At 40.1% G+C, this 19,438-nt stretch overlaps 1 protein-coding gene across 2 annotated transcripts in view; it reads right to left on the bottom strand.

The window, feature by feature from the left end:
- Nucleotides 1-5,312, bottom strand: part of LOC124253705 — a 37,055-nt gene extending 31,743 nt beyond the window's left edge. For both annotated transcript variants that reach the window (XM_046687519.1, XM_046687526.1), the window contains exons 1-2: nucleotides 5,242-5,312; nucleotides 770-1,062 (exon numbers count right to left, since the gene is read on the bottom strand). In XM_046687519.1, coding sequence (XP_046543475.1) covers nucleotides 770-1,046 — 277 coding nt within the window. In that variant the 5' untranslated portion in view covers nucleotides 1,047-1,062; nucleotides 5,242-5,312. The remainder of the gene's footprint in view (nucleotides 1-769; nucleotides 1,063-5,241) is intronic.
- Between the last annotated feature and the right edge of the window lie 14,126 nt (nucleotides 5,313-19,438).

Genomic DNA, 19,438 nt, shown 5'->3' with positions numbered 1-19,438 from the left:
AGGCACTTAGGATATTCAAGTTTTCATCTTGCACTCCTTTGCATACCAAAGGCATTCAGGTTGATACAGTCACAATGATGAAATGTACTTCTTACATAAATATCCAAAGGAAATCATGCAAACAGAATCATTTTCATGTAAAATGAGGTCCATGCAGGTAGCAAAGGTACTGTAAGTCCCCATGGTCCCTAGCATGGTGATCTACCGTCAGTTGTGGGCGATCTATAACCTGTTTTTGTATTGTATCGTCCTCTATAGTTAAAGTATTTTAGACTTAATTACTAGTTTTAAATATATATCTGTGATAGTCTAGTTGGTTTTACTGTCCTTTGTCGACACATATTTAAACTGATTACCTTCTTTTCATCGCTATATGGCTGTAATAATGCCGATGCCATGTAAAGTTTTAACACACTCACTCATGTAAAATGAAATCTTGGAGCAAAAAAAGAAAGCAGTTTCCCTCAATAATTTTAATGACTCTAAGTTCATGTTGTTTAGCAATTGCCGTACATATACGTACATGGTCATCCTTTAACTTACATTGAAATAGTAACGGCTACATCGCACTAGTTTCTATTCATATTCAACGTTTAAGTGCTTACATGACTAATTAAACATCATATGTCAACGTGCCATGAGTCACGTTGGCACTGACGTTTATAATGCTTACTGTGACAATTCGCTCGCAGGTTATATTTACAAAAATACCTTGATGGGATTAAGTACTGTTTGTGTTGGACACGTAACGTCAACAAATGGTTCCTACCTTTTGACTCCAAAAGCTCCAATTGTCTCTGTCGGAAAGCTTGGATCAAAAAATCCTCCATATGAGAATTGTAACGTTTCATTTCTTCTTCTGTTTTGTTTGCTGCAAGTTGATCTTCAAAAAAAGTTCTACACCGCTCAGCTGTCTGTGATAAATTGTCAGAAATCATTTGCTTGATCGTCTCTTTCATGGTACTGTTGACAGGTTGCTTTTGGACTATTATGTTGACTATCCAGTCGGACAGACCGTCCAAGGCAGGAGGTCTATTCAAAGCCATCAGTTGCCAAATAGTGCTAAAACAACAAAGCAGAAACGCACATGCATTTTCAGTAGATCATTCAGAGATATTTTCACAGCAGTCGTCATTAAGGACACTTCCTATTTTTCAATCCCTCTAGTCATGCCGTGGTTGTTGTGTAGTGCGCGCAAATTGCATGCAGAAAAATATTTTCCACGCAATACATGTGCAATGTGTCGGAAACATGAGTGGAGACACCGACTATAAAAGGCCAAATCAAATTCATCATTTCAGTACGAAATTTACGACAAAAATTTAAGTCCCCAATTTGCAGTTGCAAGACACTTCAACGTCCAGCATAGCACCATATCTCGATCATGCCTTCGATATACCCGCTTCAATTCGACCAAAGATCGTCCCAGAAATTGACTGACTGACTGACTGAGTTTGATTTTACGCCGCTTTTAGCAATATTCCAGCAACATCACGGCGTGGGACACCAGAAATGGGCTTCACACATTGTACCCATGTGGGGATTCGAACCCGGGTCTTCGGCGTGACGAGCCAACGCTTTAACCACTATGCTACCCCACCGCCCCCCAGAAGTTGAAGACCAAGAGTGACAACTCCTGCTCAGGACCGATTCATTCGGGTGTTTCACCTAGGTCACCGATTTGCTACAGCAACGGACACTGAAGGAAAGGTGTCTGAGGCGTGTTCAGAACCGCGAGTGCCCGCGAACGCTAGCCAGCGCTCGATCCTGAACGCCTGTGCCCGTTCGAGCGCCCGCGCGCGCACGCGAACCATCCTCGCAGCTGCCTCGCCATGCGAACCAAGATGTCGACCTTGTTTAATGTCTCCTTTGATGGGCATTTTAGAAGTTGAGTTGATGAAGAATAATGACAATTATTATGGATATACAACTTCTTTTATTCTGTGGAGGCGTGGGCGCTCACGGTTCTGAACACGCCTCTGGTCTTCGAAGAAATTCCAGCCAAACAATCAGAAATCGTCCGATAGAAGTGAGAATTCGAGCATATCAACCAAAAGTTGGACCTGTCCTGACACGACTACAACGACAACAACGTGTCCAAAGGTGCAACAGGGCACAGGCATGGAACCTGGGGAACTGGAACGCGCGCGTTTGGTTCAGCGATGAATCGCGTTTCCTCCTTGAACGACGGGATGGGAGACAACCTGTCTATCGACCTCGACACGAACGTTTTGCACCGCACAACCAATGCACAAAGTAGTTTCAATTTCTCAGTCAAACTGTGGACAGATGTCTTGAGTAATGATGTAATACGAGTTTACTTTCATTTGTGTTTATTCATTTTCTAAATCAAACGTCATAGCAATAGTAAAGTGTGACACATTATACGTGTATAAATATTTTCTTTTGTTCTTTAGTATTCTAACTGAAGCGCGTTCGTGCGTGTGTGCCTGTGCGTGTGTATGTATATACGTTTCATACATTTATATTTTGAAAACAATTTCAAAACATCCAGAACTTTTCTCAACCAGTGGTAATCTGTCCAGATAATGCATTTGCTTGCTGGTTTTCGACCGACTCAAGTGTGCTGTAAACACACCTTATACTAGTATATAGGCCATCTAACTGCCCACAAACAACACAGACTGCTAATTGTTTGCATGCGTATTGTGGTTTATTGTTTCTTGTTGACTACGCGTTGATTACAAACTTATATACAAAATGCGGTTCTTTTAACTGTAGCCTTACTTTTATAGGGACTTTCTATTACCGTCAGGTGGCAATTCAAACTACATGCATCTGATTTTACATTGCTGTACAAAGGTTATGGCTGAATGAGTGAGTTTAGTTTTACACCGCCTTTAGCAATATTCCAGCAATATCATGACATGAAACACCAGAAATGGCTTCACGCATTGTACCCATGTGGGAAGTCGAACTCGGGCCTTCGGCGTGACGAGGCTACACCACCGCCCCTCAAAGATTATGAAAATACATACATACATACATACATACATACATACATACATACATACATACATACATACATACATACATACATACATACATACATACATACATACATACATACATACATACATACATACATACATACATACATACATACATACATACATACATCCATACATACATCCATACATACATACATACATACATACATACATACATACATACATTCATTGTAACCATGTGGGCAATCGAACTCGGGCCTTCGGCGTGACGAGGCTACCCCACCGCCCCTCAAAGACTATCTGTGTGTGTGGTGGATGTGTCTGTGTGTGTCTGAAATAATAACGGCTTCGTCACCCTGTATAACGTTAGTTTAGATTATTGTTTTCCAGGCAGAAATGGCCAATCTCAGCAGTGTTATTTTGTTATCAATACACAATATAAATAACTTCGGTTTTTCCAGCCGTAACTATATTTGAAAGGGACTTTCCGAAGATATTATCGTTATTCAAACAGTGTGAGTATAACGCAACTGCTATAATTATAACGGTTTACAGTCGATAATCAACATACATTGCAGTTCCGCTCAATGACTTGCCATCATTCTGCATACCAATTATGTTCGCTTTGATCGTATCACGTGCATATCTAAAATCAATGTATGAACGCCCGATTGGTCAAAATAATGATAATAAATAATAATATTATTGAACAGTTATATTGTGCTAAATCCAACCACTAACAGTCATACAATCATATTTATGATATGAGTCTAATAGGCTAAAAAACGGTTGAAAAACATAACTGTTGTGACACTTTCTCCCATATATATACATGTGTATTTGGTATTTATGTGTATAAACCAATTCATACACGTTATTGTGTTTTGATATGCACATTTCTTATTTGGTTACCCCTTTTGTTATGTCGTTGATAACGCGATCAATAAAATGTATAAATAGAACCGGGTTTCCCGAAATTAGCTATTTTTGAAAGGGACTTTACCTAAATTTCTACTCCAGGTTCAAAGTGCCCTTTTATATGGACTTTCTATTACCGTCAGGTGGCAATTCAAACTACATGCATCTGATTTCACATTGCTGTACAAAGGTTATGGCTGAATGAGTGAGTTTAGTTTTACACCGCCTTTAGCAATATTCCAGCAATATCGTGACATGAAACACCAGAAATGGCTTCACGCATTGTACCCATGTGGGAAGTCGAACTCGGGCCTTCGGCGTGACGAGGCTACCCCACCGCCCCTCAAAGATTACCTCTGTGTGTGGTGAATGTGTCTGTGTGTGTCTGAAATAATAACGGCTTCGTCACCCTGTATAACGTTAGTTTAGATTATTGTTTTCCAGGCAGAAATGGCCAATCTCAGCAGTGTTATTTTGTTATCAATACACAATATAGATTGCTTCGGTTTTTTCCGGCTGTAACTATATTTGAAAGGGATTTTCCGAAAATATTATCGTTATTCAAACAGTGTGAGTATAACGCAACTGCTATAATTATAACGGTTTACAGTCGATAACCAACATACGTTGCAGTTCCGCGCAATGACTTGCCATCATTCTACATTGCAATTATGCTCGCTTTGATCGTATCACGTGCATATATAAAATCAATGTATGAACGCCCGAAGGGTCAAAATAATAATAATAAATGATAATATTATTGAAAATGTATATAGTGATAAATCCAACCACTAACAGTCATACAATCATAATTATGATATGAGTCTAAATGGCTAAAAAAGGGTTAAAAATCATAACTGTTGTGACACTTTCTCCCATATATATATTTGGTATTTATGTTTACAAACCGAAGTTGTTGTGTTTTGATATACACATTTCTTATTTATTTACTCCTTTTGTTATGTCTGTTGATAACGCGATCAATACAAATGTATAAATAGAACCGGGTTTCCCGAAATTAGCTATTTTTGAAAGGGACTTTCCCTAAATTTCTACTCAAGGTTCAAAGTGCCCTTTTGTAAAGTAACTCATTTTACCGTTTGAATTCATTAAAATGGAGACAAGTGCATGTGGATATCATGCACCGATCTACAGCCATGACTATACACATCGATTTTATTGTCGTAATACTAACCTGTGCAAGTCCACATAGCGTACGAACAATAGCAACCTGTGATACACTTTCTGCATATACATGTATCAAATTACCGCGTCCAGTCAATTAACACATAAAACTGGCATAACCTTTCAAATTGTCATGATCACAAATAACCTCTGATAAAAGACAAACCTCACTTGATCCTTTCTGGAATGTAATCTGCGAGAAAAACAAACGCCTGTCTTCTGTAAGGATCACCGCTCTGTAACTGCAGTAACAGCCAATCAAAAGATACTTTACATAATGCATAAAGGGGAACAACTGACCAAGCCTTCTTTGTGCCTGTAGTGTTATCAACTTTATATTGTCCGACTATTCTCCTTGCTTATGAAGAGAAATTCGGCGACGTACGAATGACTGATACAGAAAATGCAAACATGCATACCTTATGTAATAATTATGCGTTATATTTGGGATTACATTCAGTGGTGTACAGAATCTAATGCTTCTCGTGGCTGGGTCCCATCCGAGGTTTTAACTCGATTAAGGCGCCTATTCGCCAGCAAACAAATATACTGTATATATTCTAATATGTGCATATGGTACTTTAGTGTAGTACATTCTACAGCATTTCTATAGTTACACATGATTGTTTCATGTAGCATTCATTTGAGCTTCTTTCATAAATGGTCCCCCCCCCCCCCGCACAATGGAAACAAAGAACTAATAACTAAAACTGGCTACTGTTTCTCCCTTTACGCTTCTTCGTTGAATGAGTGAGTGAGTGAGTTTAGTTTTATGCCGCACTCAGCAATATCCCAGCTATATGGCGGCGGTCTGTAAATAATCGAGTCTGGACCAGACAATCCAGTGATCAACAGCATGAGCATCGATCTGCGCAATTGGGAACCGATGACATGTGTCAACCAAGTCAGCGACCACCCGATCCCGTTAGTCGCCTCTTACGACAAGCATAGTCGCCTTTTATGGCAAGCACATGGGTTGCTGAAGACCTATTCTTCCCCGGATCTTCACGGGTTCTTCTTCGTTGAAACCGAGACCATGTGCGACGTATTTAAAAACATTGAAACAATCACGATGTACTAATATATTTTATGTTTGAGAATCGTTATCTGAAATCCTTTCAAGGAGAGCAAGGTTCTGAAATATGCAATCATCCATTTCCAGTGCAACAACAGTTTGGATCTGCGTTGACATATCTAACACACCAGATCACGCAACTGGACTGATGGTATTTTCTGATTTGCTGACGTGTTTGTAGATGCAGGGTGCCGTTCCACTAACCGATCTTAGCCCTATGCCAATCGTAAACCCCTAAAATCCCAATCTTAGCGTGACGTTACGATCGGCATACCGTTCCACTAACCAATCTTACCCAAGTCAATCGTAAAGTTAAGATTCAAAGTCTAAGTTGCTCATGACCAACTTAGGATAGCTAAAATCAAAGGTAGAGAAACCAAAATGGTGGCTTTCCTATTCTATGTGAAAAATAAGAGCGAGCATTTCACCGTGAGCGTCCCCTAAAATCCCCCATGAAATGAATTTGTATATTTCTGTGATGTAAACAAACATTGCACTGAAGCCTTACAAATGTCAGGCCAGTCTGACCACTGTCGTCATGGGAACACAACCGAGCGAGATGGTGTAACACATTTGTACAACAATATTGCAACGTCATGGTTAAGAATAGGGACGGGTCATGAAGTGAACAATGTTCTTAAACAAAAAGATACAAATATGTTTGATTTCACGTGCGCTTATTTGGTGGGGGATTCTAAAGGCAGGCCGCGTGTTATTCAAGACCACTGACAGATTCTACATACGTTATAGAGGATGCCTCGTCACGCCTTGTTTATTCTGATTGACAAGGTTCAGGCACATAATAAAAGCTCTGACACAATTGACATTTTTAAGTCCAGACTTAAAACCTGTTCTCAGTATATTACTTATAATCTCGGCTGTAAATACTCTCGTGTAAATTATCTGTACATAGCGCTTTGAGCATGCCCCAGGATGTGGAATAGGCGCACTATAAATATGCATATATTATTATTATATTATGCCTGATACCCAGCGTTCACACACACTTGCACCTGAAACCAAGGTGCTCACTACCCTAATATTTTGCTCTAGGTTTTTTCTCCACGTTTACACTTGGTTGGAAAAATACCCATGAAGGGCCGGATTAGAATATTGAACTTCAATAACCCATGCTTGTCGTAAGAGGCCACTAACAGGATTAGGTGGTCAGGCTCGCTGACTTGGTTGACACATGTCATCGGTTCCCAACTGCGCAGATCGATCCTCATGCTGTTGATCACTGGATTGTCTGGTCCAGACTCGATTATTTATAGCTAAGATACATAGCGTTCACTAACATGAACGCTCATGTTAGTGAACGCTATGCATCTTAATTAGCTAGATTATTTACAGACCGTCGCGATATAGCTTGACTATTGCTGAGTGCGGCGTAAATCTAAACTCACTCACTCACTCAGTTGGTTCGTTAACTACTTCCATCATTTACTAGACTATGCAAAGGAAATAACTCGTGCCTTGCATTCCTCTATCTCTCTAACGAAAGAGTCTCCATCCTAGCGTGGATCGGATCGTAAGATCGGGACCGGCTACGATCGGCCTAAGATCGGTTAGTGGAACGCGTGTAACTTTAGCTAAGACGATTGTAAAATTGGCGTAACTTGCTAAGATTGATCTTAGTTAAGATCGGTTAGTGGAACGGCACCCATGTCGGCTTCCTGTGTTTACCATAGTGTTATCTCTTCTGAAAAGATGACTGATTATGTTTCGAACCATTGAATGTAAGTGCAAAGTTCTGGAATGCAAATGAACACATACACACGTGAGCAGATGTGAGTGGCATGTAAATTCATCGAACATCATGTAGACGTGTCTTTGGTCGATGTGTTCAGTCGTGTCGCTTCACCCAGGATTCGATTCCCATGGGGTCTAGAGGTGAGGTGAGGTGAAATTGGGTTTTACGTCGTGCTTGAGAATATTTCGCTCATATGACGACGTGCATGCGTGTATGTGTATATGTGTACCAGCCCAGCAGCTGCTTGTACTAGCCCAGACTAATACCCATTCAGACACATTATACTGACTCCGAGCCGACCAGTCGTTGTACCCATTAATGCCGAGCGCCAGACAGGGACCAACAAGTACCATATTTTAACGTCTTTTGGTATGACGCGGTCGGGGATCGAACCCGCGACCTTCCGCTTTCCGGGCGGACGCTCTAGCCACTACACCACGGAGGCGGTTACCATGGGGTCTAGAATAGAGCAGCGAAAAACAAATGGAATAAGTTGTTCTAAATGACGTAATCAGGCATTTGTGATGTTAAAACATGATTGAAAAGCTCCGTTGAAAGCAGAATATATATTTCCATTATAAAATAGGGCAAACCGGAAGGTACATATTCTTTGAGAGGCATTTTGAAGTTGACATGAAGAAGGGACGTCATTGTTCCCATTGTAAAAACAAGCATAAAGTGACATGGGAACCTGTGAGAGATACAGCACAACGAATTGAATAATAATAAGTTAAGGGATTTACAACAATGATGCATTGTCCGTTGTTATATTTCATGCCTGAGCCATTGTCAAATGTAGGAACAAAAGTAGTACTATTTTATTGAAATCCTATTGTGCTCTTATCTGACTAAAGCTGGAAGCAGCTGTGACTAAATTATAGAAGACGGATTTAATTATCTGATACTCTGACCGGTAGACAGCAGCTGCCTCGAAACACGAGATAAAGATGAAGATGAACAGATGCGTCACTGGTATAGGTATCAATTACTGCCGTGGAAGGGAGGGAGCAGCATGTATAGAGTCTTCATTCTTTGTCTTATTTCATGCATACTATGGATAGCAGTCGAACACATGAAGACAAACACCTATTTCTTGCCCTCCCTTTTCAAGGATGCGTCATCACGGTGCGTATTTTTACTGTATAATGAAGTCAAGGACACGCGAAATATATCAACGGAAAAGTGGATTTTGTGTAAATGAGTATATCTAACTTTTTGCTTGGAATATCCAGTGTACTGCACAGGTTGGTGGGTTTGATTGAAATGGCATCAAACATGTGCTTTACCCATCCTTGTGTTGGCTCCGAACATGTGATCTCTACAGGAGCACTTGGCATCCTGCATGTGCTTCACAGATGGAAGGGGATTGTTTGAACTGGCATCCTATACGTCTTTCACAGATGGAAGGGATTTGTTTGAACTGGCATCCTATACGTCTTTCACAGATAGAAGGGGTTTGTTTGAACTGGCATCCTATACGTCTTTCACAGATGGAAGGGGTTTGTTTGAACTGGCATCCTATACGTCTTTCACAGATGGAAGGGGTTTGTTTGAACTGGCATCCTATACGTCTTTCACAGATGGAAGGGATTTGTTTGAACTGGCATCCTATACGTCTTTCACAGATAGAAGGGGTTTGTTTGAACTGGCATCCTATACGTCTTTCACAGATGGAAGGGGTTTGTTTGAACTGGCATCCTATACGTCTTTCACAGATGGAAGGGGTTTGTTTGAACTGGCATCCTATACGTCTTTCACAGATGGAAGGGGTTTGTTTGAACTGGCATCCTATACGTCTTTCACAGATAGAAGGGGTTTGTTTGAACTGGCATCCTATACATCTTTCACAGATGAAAGGGGTTTGTTTCAATTGGTACCCTGCATGTACTTCATATATAGAAGGGTGTTCCTTGACTTAGCATCCTGCATGTGCTTCACAGATGGAGGGTGTGTGTGTGTGTGCGCGCGCGCGCGCGCGTGCGTGTGATTGTGCGTACGATTGTGCGTGCCTGTGTGTGTAAATGTGTGTGTGAGAGGGAATTGTCATCCTGTATGTGCTTCACATATGGAAGAGGGTTGTTTGGCTTGGCATTCTGTACGTGCTAGAGACACTGGCGATTGTTATTCCATGTTTAACAAATATGTGCTTCATGGGTAGGTTGACTTGTTTGACGTTTCATCTTTCGGAGCCCCGCACCCATGACTGGGACACTGTCTTTAACGTATCTGTGGCTTGATTAGTAAATGCCCAGCTCAGTTACATCAGTAATCGTGTGGTCCCTTATGGGTGAACACACTTGCGGTTTCAACATACCCATGCACCATGCGCATGCATCATGTGAGTTCACCTCAACAATACTTCAACACTTTCTAATGATATGTCCCCTTGTATTTTGTGGGTAGTATATATCTATCTATCTGTCTGTATATATAAATATAACAACGGATATTCGTGGATGACAGTGATTCTGTATTTGCTGTTGTGTTAACCTTTGATTCGCAGCCCACTACATAATGATTGACATTGGTGGGGTAACTTAAAGTGACTTATATATTGATAACACGGTGACACACCAAGGAATATTCGTAAACGCCACAGATCCCATAAGCCGGGTATCACATACAGCATGTATCTAATACTAAAGTATACTTACTTTTTCATGTTAGGACAGAGCTGTACAACCATATCCAACACGATCGATGGATTGTCATTACCACGGTAGCGCCACCTACACCGGATGTCCAATACCTTGCAAAGATACCCGGATGGAAAGTGGTGGTAGTAGGGGACAGGAAAACCCCTAGCAACTGGTCGTAAGAGTTCAACTCCACTTACTACATTTATTCTATCAGTTCACAAACAGATGCAATATAGATCTTTACAAGAATTGTGCTTGACTGAATGTCCCATATGATATCATATTTTGCCTAATGTAAACTTAATGTTTAAATATGGTCAAATTAAGTCGTAATCTCAACTGAGTATGGGTTTATGCCGCTTTTAGTAATATTCCAGCAATATCACGGCGGAGGACATCAGAAATGGGCTTCATACATTGTACCCATGCGGGGAATCGAACCATGACCTTCGGCGTGACAAGCGAAGGCTTAAACCACTAGGCTTCCCCCTCCGCCTCTTCCAGCTAAGAAGAACTAAGCAAATAGAGTTTTAATTTCATTGATGATTATTTTCTGCAAATGCTATTTGGTAACAAAATGACATAGCATGTAGTGATCAGGTCAGCACTGACGTTCACCACCCTAGGCATGCCGTAGGGGGGCTATAAAGGGATCCGGTGGTCAGGGAAGGTGACTTGGTTGATGCATGTCATCGTTTCCCAGGTGCGCCGCTCGATACTTACAATGCCAATCAATGGTTTTTCTGATGATTATTTGCAAACGGTTGTTGTCCAGCTGGAACAGTGCGACGTTAAACAACCAACAATGAACTAGGAATGTCTGAATGATATATTCTTCATTTAGCGACTGCACCTCAAAGCAACAACATGTTCTGTCTAATCATATGTTGAACGTGGTAAACACAGCAACTTTTGTTAGAATTGCTATTATAATGAGACTCACTGAAAATTATCCAAAGTATGTTTTCTAATGTCACGAACAAAAGAAAGTATAATGCGTGTTTACTTTACATATTTGTGAGGTGGCCCTTAAGCTGACATCCCAAGTTGATATACGTTTCAGTGCAACATGTCTGGTGACATACGACTTCACCAGATTTGTTTGAAGATAAGTGTGTGAGTGAGTGAGTGAGTTAGTTTAGTTTTCAGCCGCACTCAGAAATATTCCAGCTATATGGCGGCGGTCTGTAAATATTCCAGTCTGGACCAGACAATCCAGTGATCAACAGCATGAGCATCGATCTGCGCAATCGGGAAGCGATGACATGTGTCAACCCAGTCAGCGAACCTGACCACCCGATCCCGTTAGTCGCCTCTTACGACAACCATGGGTTACTGAAAATCAATATTCTAACCCGGATTTTCACGGGTTTGAAGATAAGTAATGAAAACGATCGTCTCAGTCTCAATGAAGCCCCCAGGTTTAAGAATTACAAGAATAAAATCAGTATAATAATTATGTAGCGTTGTGTGCGATATTTGAAGTATTTGCGTTTGTAGCTGATATCCTACACATTTCAGGTATACCAACTGTATCTTCCTCAGCTATGATCAACAACGACACCTTGGATACGATACTTCCCAGTGGGTACGAATGGATAGTTACTCGCGGAAAAATATTGGGTATCTATTCGCTATTGAGCATGGTGCTAAAATCATATATGAGACTGACGACGACAACAGGCCACTGGATCAACTGGCAAATTTTATATATGGCCCTGTAACCTCTGGTTTGATGTATAATGGAACTCATTTATTCAATCCCTACAGACACTTTGGTCAGCCAACATTCTGGCCACGGGGGTATCCTCTTGAGCACGTCACAGAGACGTCAGCACCCATCTATAAACTCCATGTCTGGAGGTCACCTCTCATACAACAGGGGCTCGTAAATGGTGACCCAGATATGGATGCTGTTTTCAGACTGACCCGTAAGAAGAAACATAGCATCTTGAATGTGACGTTTGACGTAATGGCACCAAACGTTATTCTTCCAAAGGGGACCTTTGCTCCATTCAACGCCCAAAATACGTTATTTCTCTATGATGCATTCTGGGCCTTGATGATCCCAGTGACGGTGACGTTTCGTGTGTGTGACATCTGGAGAGCTTACTGGGCGCAGAGATTACTCTGGGAGATTGGAGGCAATCTAGGTTTCATTGCTCCCAATGCTTTCCAGAAACGAAATTCACATTCCTATATAAATGATGCCTATGAGGAAACAGATCTGTACTTCAAAGCGGAAAAGCTTATACTATATATGCTCCAATGGTCATGCCCTGTGTATAACAGCCTCTTTGACTGCGCCCTATTGTTGTCACACAATATGGCAGAGAGGGGCTTCTGGGGATCTGAAGATGTAGAATTGACCAAATCGTGGCTGTCTGATTTGCTGAACGCTGGGTACCAAGAACCCAAGAGAAAATCATTGTCAGTGTCCAGCTTTGTGAAATATGTACGTCAACCTAATTTGTTTCATCTTTCAACTTTCAATACGTCGGAAAAACCATTAAGGGTTCAGTATTCTGCACTGAATGAACAACCAGATAAAAATAACATCACAAAAAGGAGAATAGATTCCGCTTGGAATGTCGTTGCCAAAATGAGCAAGATGTGTCCAGAAACTAACTTCAGAATCCCCGAATTTGCTCACACGGGTAATTATACACAGCTTGACAACATCCTTCTCGTTATCGTATTCAACCATCCATATTATGAAAATGTAGAAATGTTGGAAACCTTGTACTCTTTACATTTTCCACAAAGACTTTATTGTGGTCCAAACTTTGAAGCATTTCAGACCCAGACAGGGTATCTTGATAATGCTCCTTCTTTCGTTCAGGTAACTGTGCGTAATGGATCTTTCTCGCACAAGTGTACCATTGCAGCTATGTACATGCAGTATCGTGTTTCTGGGTATCTGATCATAGGGGACGATACGCTACTGAATTCATGGTTGATGATCAAGACATCATTTCCTAAGGACAAGCTTTGGATAAATAAACCCCACATGAAACCTCTACTTAGAAATGAACCAATCGAATGTTGCTTATTGGAAAGTACATACAGTATTTCTGCACTTACAAAATCGTTATCCGAGCTTAAGAGTTATGGCAGAGCCTATAAGAGATACAGGGGATTTATCAAAGCCAATTCGGGTCGGTTCGACGGTTTCTATAAGGCATGGTCTGACATTGTGTTTGTGCCTGCATCATATGTGAAAAGGTTTCTATTTCTTATGAACATCTTCGCAAAATATCTGCTGTTTCACGAACTAGCTTATCCAACCGCATTTTATGGGATTGAAAAAGCAGAGAATATATTTAACCCGCCTGGAAGATACCTGTGGGACCATGACCGGAGCAATGTCACTATGTTGTTTAACTCAAGTGAATTGTTTCTTCACCCAGTAAAACTAGCAAATATAAGAAATGATCACGAACTAAGGCAATTTTATTGCGAGACCGTCTTCCCTCTGATATTATTGTAACAATACCATTATTTGTTTATTTATGTTCATGTTTTCTTTGTTTATGGCGTGACATGTTATGACCCGGAGTAGGATTGATCTTCAGCAACTCATAGCCGTGGTAAGAGGCAACTGTATTGGTTTGCACTGTTATGTCATTGAATCCCAATCGCATAGTTCCATTATGTCCATCACTGGATTTTTTGACTGGATTATTTACAGTGGAGGCTGGTTGATGCGTCAATTTCTTAAAATTCTGAAGCAGCATGGATACATTAAATGTTGCATGTACATGAAATCTTGGTAAACGTGTTTTGACACATTCTCTGCAGTAACAAATGAATATCTTGTCACAAGATGTCTATTATGATTTATTGTGTGTGAGTTTGTATTAATACTCCTTTAAAGCATGAATCTTAGTGTATCACTATTCCTTTATATCACTATCTCTATTATATCATATTATCCGACAGCATACACCATTTAATTCAGCTTAAATCAACTGTACGTATTTGCCTGCTATTTTATTTTTACAATAGCTGTATATGTTACTGCTGTAAATAGAGTCAGTGATTTGGTAGTTCACCATGTTCACATCTACACACAACGCATGGTCCAACTTGTTCCAGCACAAAAAACAGACACGAATTGTGACATATGAATGAGTGAGTGAGTTAAGATTCACATCGGCAATATTTCAGCCACATCGTGACTAAAACTAGTTCTAAATTCATAATGCATACATATAATATATACAAGCCTGTCAAAACGAAGGACAGTAAAACCACTAGATTATCACAGATTGAGTTAAAACTAGCTAGAATATATCTTTAAAAGTAGAAAATTATTTCGGGACAATCCAATGTAAAATGGGCTATAGATCGCCAACAACTGAAGGTAGATCACCATACTAGGGACCATGGGGACTTTGCTACCTGCACGGACCCTAGTTGGATTTACACCATCCCTTCAGCCAATGGCGATTGTAGGACAAGTTTAGCCGAAATTTAAAGGAAAAAATATACTACGTTTAAAAATCGGGTAAACAAAAATTTAACTTTGAAAGTTTTGGGACTTACGTACCCTCTCAGGAGGACAATGATTTTACGCTACTTCAACCCCCTTTGAGGATACAGCCACTAACAATCGCAGTTGCAAATTTATATTACCATGTTTAAAATACCATTTATCTATTTACAAATCATTTAACAAATCTAATTCTTTTAAAAATGCAATAATTAAAAGAGAACTGACATTACTAAAAAGATCCTTCATAGTTCGTGATTTAAAATAGATATCCCTTGTGATGGAATATTCAACACAGTATAGCAGGACATGCTTGACTGTGATTCTTTCATCACAAGGGATACAAACGGAGGATCTTCACCTTTCAACAGGTACTCATGAGTATATCTTGAGTGGCCAATACGACATCGTCGTATGATGACCTCTTCAAATCTGGACTGACAACCCAAGTAGGTGTAACCGATAGTTGGTTTTATTGCATGTAATTTATTTATACCTACTTTGGCGTCCCACTTCTTTTGCATCAGATCACGGATGTAAGTTCTAATGCTAGCTTTGTAATCGGAGTAGGGGATAAGAAGTGGTGTCACAGATTTGTTGAGTGCTGCCTTGGCAGCAAAATCGGCCATTGTATTCCAAGAAATGCCAACGTGGCTGGGTAACCAACAGAGGACGATGTCGTATTGGTCAATTGCAAGATCAGTATATAATTCTATAATTTCTATTAAAAGTGGATGTTTACAAGAAATATTTTTAATCACCTGAAGGCAAGAAGAAGAGTCAGAAAATGTTAATAATTGTTTATATTTAGGGTGTCTATTTATATATTTAAGAGCTGTTAGTACTGCGTTCGCTTCTGTTGTGAAAATTGAACTGTCATTGGGTAATCTGGAAGATATTGTTTTGGACCAAATGACAGTGTCACAAGCAACCGCGCCACCATCCTTGGACCCATCTGTAAATAAGGATTTATATGTATTATATTTACTTTTTAATTGATTATATTCTTGTTTATATATTAAGTAATTAGTTTCTGGTTTTTAAAATTTAGTGAGTGTTAGGTCGACTAGTGGCCTAACCAATTGGAGAAGGTGAAAAAAAGACGGGAAGGAGATATATATTCCAGCTCAATGCCGGCAGCAGTAATGACTGGCTTAATCCTGAGCCCAAGAGTCGGAACAAGAGAAGATTTCTTGTTGTACAAATCCTCATAAAGAGGATTAAAGATGCAGTGAAATGCAGGATTAGACTCGTTAGATTATAGTATATGGTAATATATTGTAATGATAATTTTATACGGTGTTGGGTAAGAGATGGTTCATCTGCTTCAACGTGGAGACTGTCAACAGGAGATGTTGTGAATGACCCAAGACAAAATCTCAAACCTTGGTGATGGACAGAATCTAATAGTTTTAGGTTGTTTTTACAGGCTCCACCATATACGATGGAGCCATAATCAAGCTTCGAGCGGACCAGTGATCTATATAGGTGTAGAAGGGTAGTTTGGTCCCCTCCCCACTTTGGATTAGAAACGACTATCAATAAATCGAGTGCCTTCAGGCATTTAGTTTTTAGGGATTTAATATGCGGAAGAAAGGTTAAATGGGAGTCGAAAATAAGACCCCAGAACTTGGCCCCTTTGACAACCTTGATGGGAGTGCCATTTAAAAATAGTTCTTGGTCTTTATGTGGTTTATATGTACGGCAGAAATGTATGCAATTGGTTCTTGATTTAGAAAATTTAAAGCCGTTTTCAAGACACCATTTATTTATTTTGCTTAAACACAACTGTAGTTGCCGCTCAATAGTATGCATATTCATACCGCGACAAGAAATGTTAAAATCATCCACAAAAGTGAGCCATCGATTGAATCATTTAAAACCTTGGATAAACTGTTTATCTTAATACTAAACAATGTTACAGACAAAATACTGCCTTGTGGGACACCCTGATCCTAATTATAATGGTCAGACAGGGTTGAACCCACGCAGACTTGAAATTGCCTTAAACGACCCCTTAAACCAAAATCATGTAAATCCTTTAAAATGCCATGCTTCCAGGTGGTATCGTATGCTTTCTCAAGATATAAGAATATCGATATTGCATGTTGTTTATTTACTATTGCATTTTTGATAAAATGATTCTAAACGTATCAAATGATCAATGGTACTACGATTTTTCCTGAAACCACATTGAATATTTGTTATAAGGTTGTTGGTTTCAAGATACCAAGCTAATCTATTGTTTACCATTCGTTCAATGGTTTTACAGACACAACTCGTTAAAGAGATTGGTCTGTAATTAGATGGATCAGTATGATCCCGGCCAGGCTTTCGAATAGGGACAACAACGGCATTACGCCACAAAGTTGATTTAAAGTTAATTCTTTTCTTCTGTTGTTTCTGGTGCTTCTGAAATTCAGGAACATAATTGGATGGAGATGAATGTTTGGCGAGAGGTTCGCCAAGTTGGTTGGCAAAGTCGGTTTTATTAGTTAATATATTGTCACCATCCTTCAGATAGTAGATTTGGCACCTTTGCCCTTAATTCTTTGGATCATGTTCCTCACCTTTGAAATCGGTGTGCGTGAATTTATTTTCGAAACATATTTCCTCGAAGACTGACGCTTATTCTGTTTAAATGTACGTCGAGCCTTGGCATTTAAAATTTTAACTTTATTTAAATTATGGACAGTAGGATGTCGCTGAAAATATTTTTCAGCTTTCTTCCTGCTCTTTCTGGCCTGTTTACATTCATTATCAAACCATGGCTTACGAATATGTGGAACTGCAGAGGACGTTGGTATAGTTTGGTCAGCAATGTCATTGAGTAAATCGGAAAACAACTGTATCGGATCTTCACTGTTCGCAAATACATCATGTTTTAAGTGATCAGCACATAATGTCTCATAAAATGACCAATCAGCCCTGGCGAAGTTCCTTCTCGATAAAGGTGGATCATCACCAGGGTTGATTGTCTTGAGAATGGCAGGGAAGTGATCACTCCCACATAGATCATCATGTACCATCCATTCGAATTCATTATACAAGATGGAGTCAGCAAGTGATAAATCCGGGAAGAATATGTTCCCGTAGCTGGATGTAAAGAAGTGGCTGAGTTAAAAATACATAAATTATTATCGGAAATGAATTCCTCAATGATTTTACCTTTAGTGATGGTATGGACACCTCCCCAAAGCGGTTTGTGTCCGTTAAGATCGCCTATGATAACACATGGCTTAGGGAGTTGATCGTACAGATTTTGAAGATCTGTCTGACGTATATTAGAAGATGGAGGAATATACAAGCTGCACAATGTCAGGGCAACGTGCAGAGTCAGACGAACAGCAACAGTTTGAAAATCCGTATTTAGAGTGACAGGGCTATGAATAACGCTGTGATGTATCAAAATAGAAGCGCCTCCAGTTACACGATCCCCCGGAGGAGAAAAAGAATGATAAGCACTATACTGTCTCAGATTAAAATTATCTGTATTTTTAAGATGTGTCTCTTGGAGACAGAATGCTGACGGGTGATGATCTTGTATGAGTAATTGTATCTCGCTGAACTTATTTTTAAGCCCTCTGCAGTTCCATTGAATTATATTGGCCAATTGAGTCATGGTGGCTCCATTGGCGATCTTTCACGAGAATGTGAGGGGGGTAAGCCCCCCTGCTTATCCTGTGAGTACAGGGTCACCTCCATGTCTAGAGCCCCAAAAGTGTTCTGTAAAGGAACCTCTAAGGGTAAAGGGACGACAGGTGTTTCTTTTCTATTTAATGTTTTTCCTTTCTTCTTTTTCACTAGATCAGTGGCTGGCTGTGATGTGGCTATTTGCGAAGCAGTCATCTGTGATGACTCAGACTGAATTTCTGTCTGAGATTCAGACGTTGACATAGTGGATGAGGCAGTAGTTTTTTTAGGTGGGGAAGCAGGTTTGTTAGATGAAAACACAGGTTTGTCTGACTTGACCCAAGTCAAGTCAGTCTGACATGCAGCTGAGGACATTGCTACAGAGCGTTTAACTGCAGCGGAATATGTGATGTTTGATGGAGTTGAAGATTGACTGGTGAAAAGTTTTTTGGCTTCAAAATAGGAAAGGTTTTGTTCACATTTTATTTTCATTATCTTCGATTCGCTTTGATATATAGGGCATGACCTAGAAGAAGCAGGATGCGTCTCCTTACAGTTGACACACTTAGGATCATTCTAGCAGTCTGTGCCGTCATGGTGATCTCCACAGCGATAACATACTGCAGGATTACGGCATGAGTAAGTCCCATGACCAAACAGTTGACATTTATAACACCGGAGTGGATTGGGGACATACACATCCACCCCGATGTTAAGATAGCCTGCCTTTATTGACTGTGGTAAAGATGATCTGGCAAATGTTAGGAG

The sequence above is a fragment of the Haliotis rubra genome, unplaced genomic scaffold, assembly GCF_003918875.1.
Source record: "Haliotis rubra isolate DU_JTF1 unplaced genomic scaffold, ASM391887v1 Scf1144, whole genome shotgun sequence".
Lineage (NCBI taxonomy): Eukaryota > Metazoa > Mollusca > Gastropoda > Lepetellida > Haliotidae > Haliotis > Haliotis rubra.
This window is presented reverse-complemented; position numbering and strand designations above follow the sequence as displayed.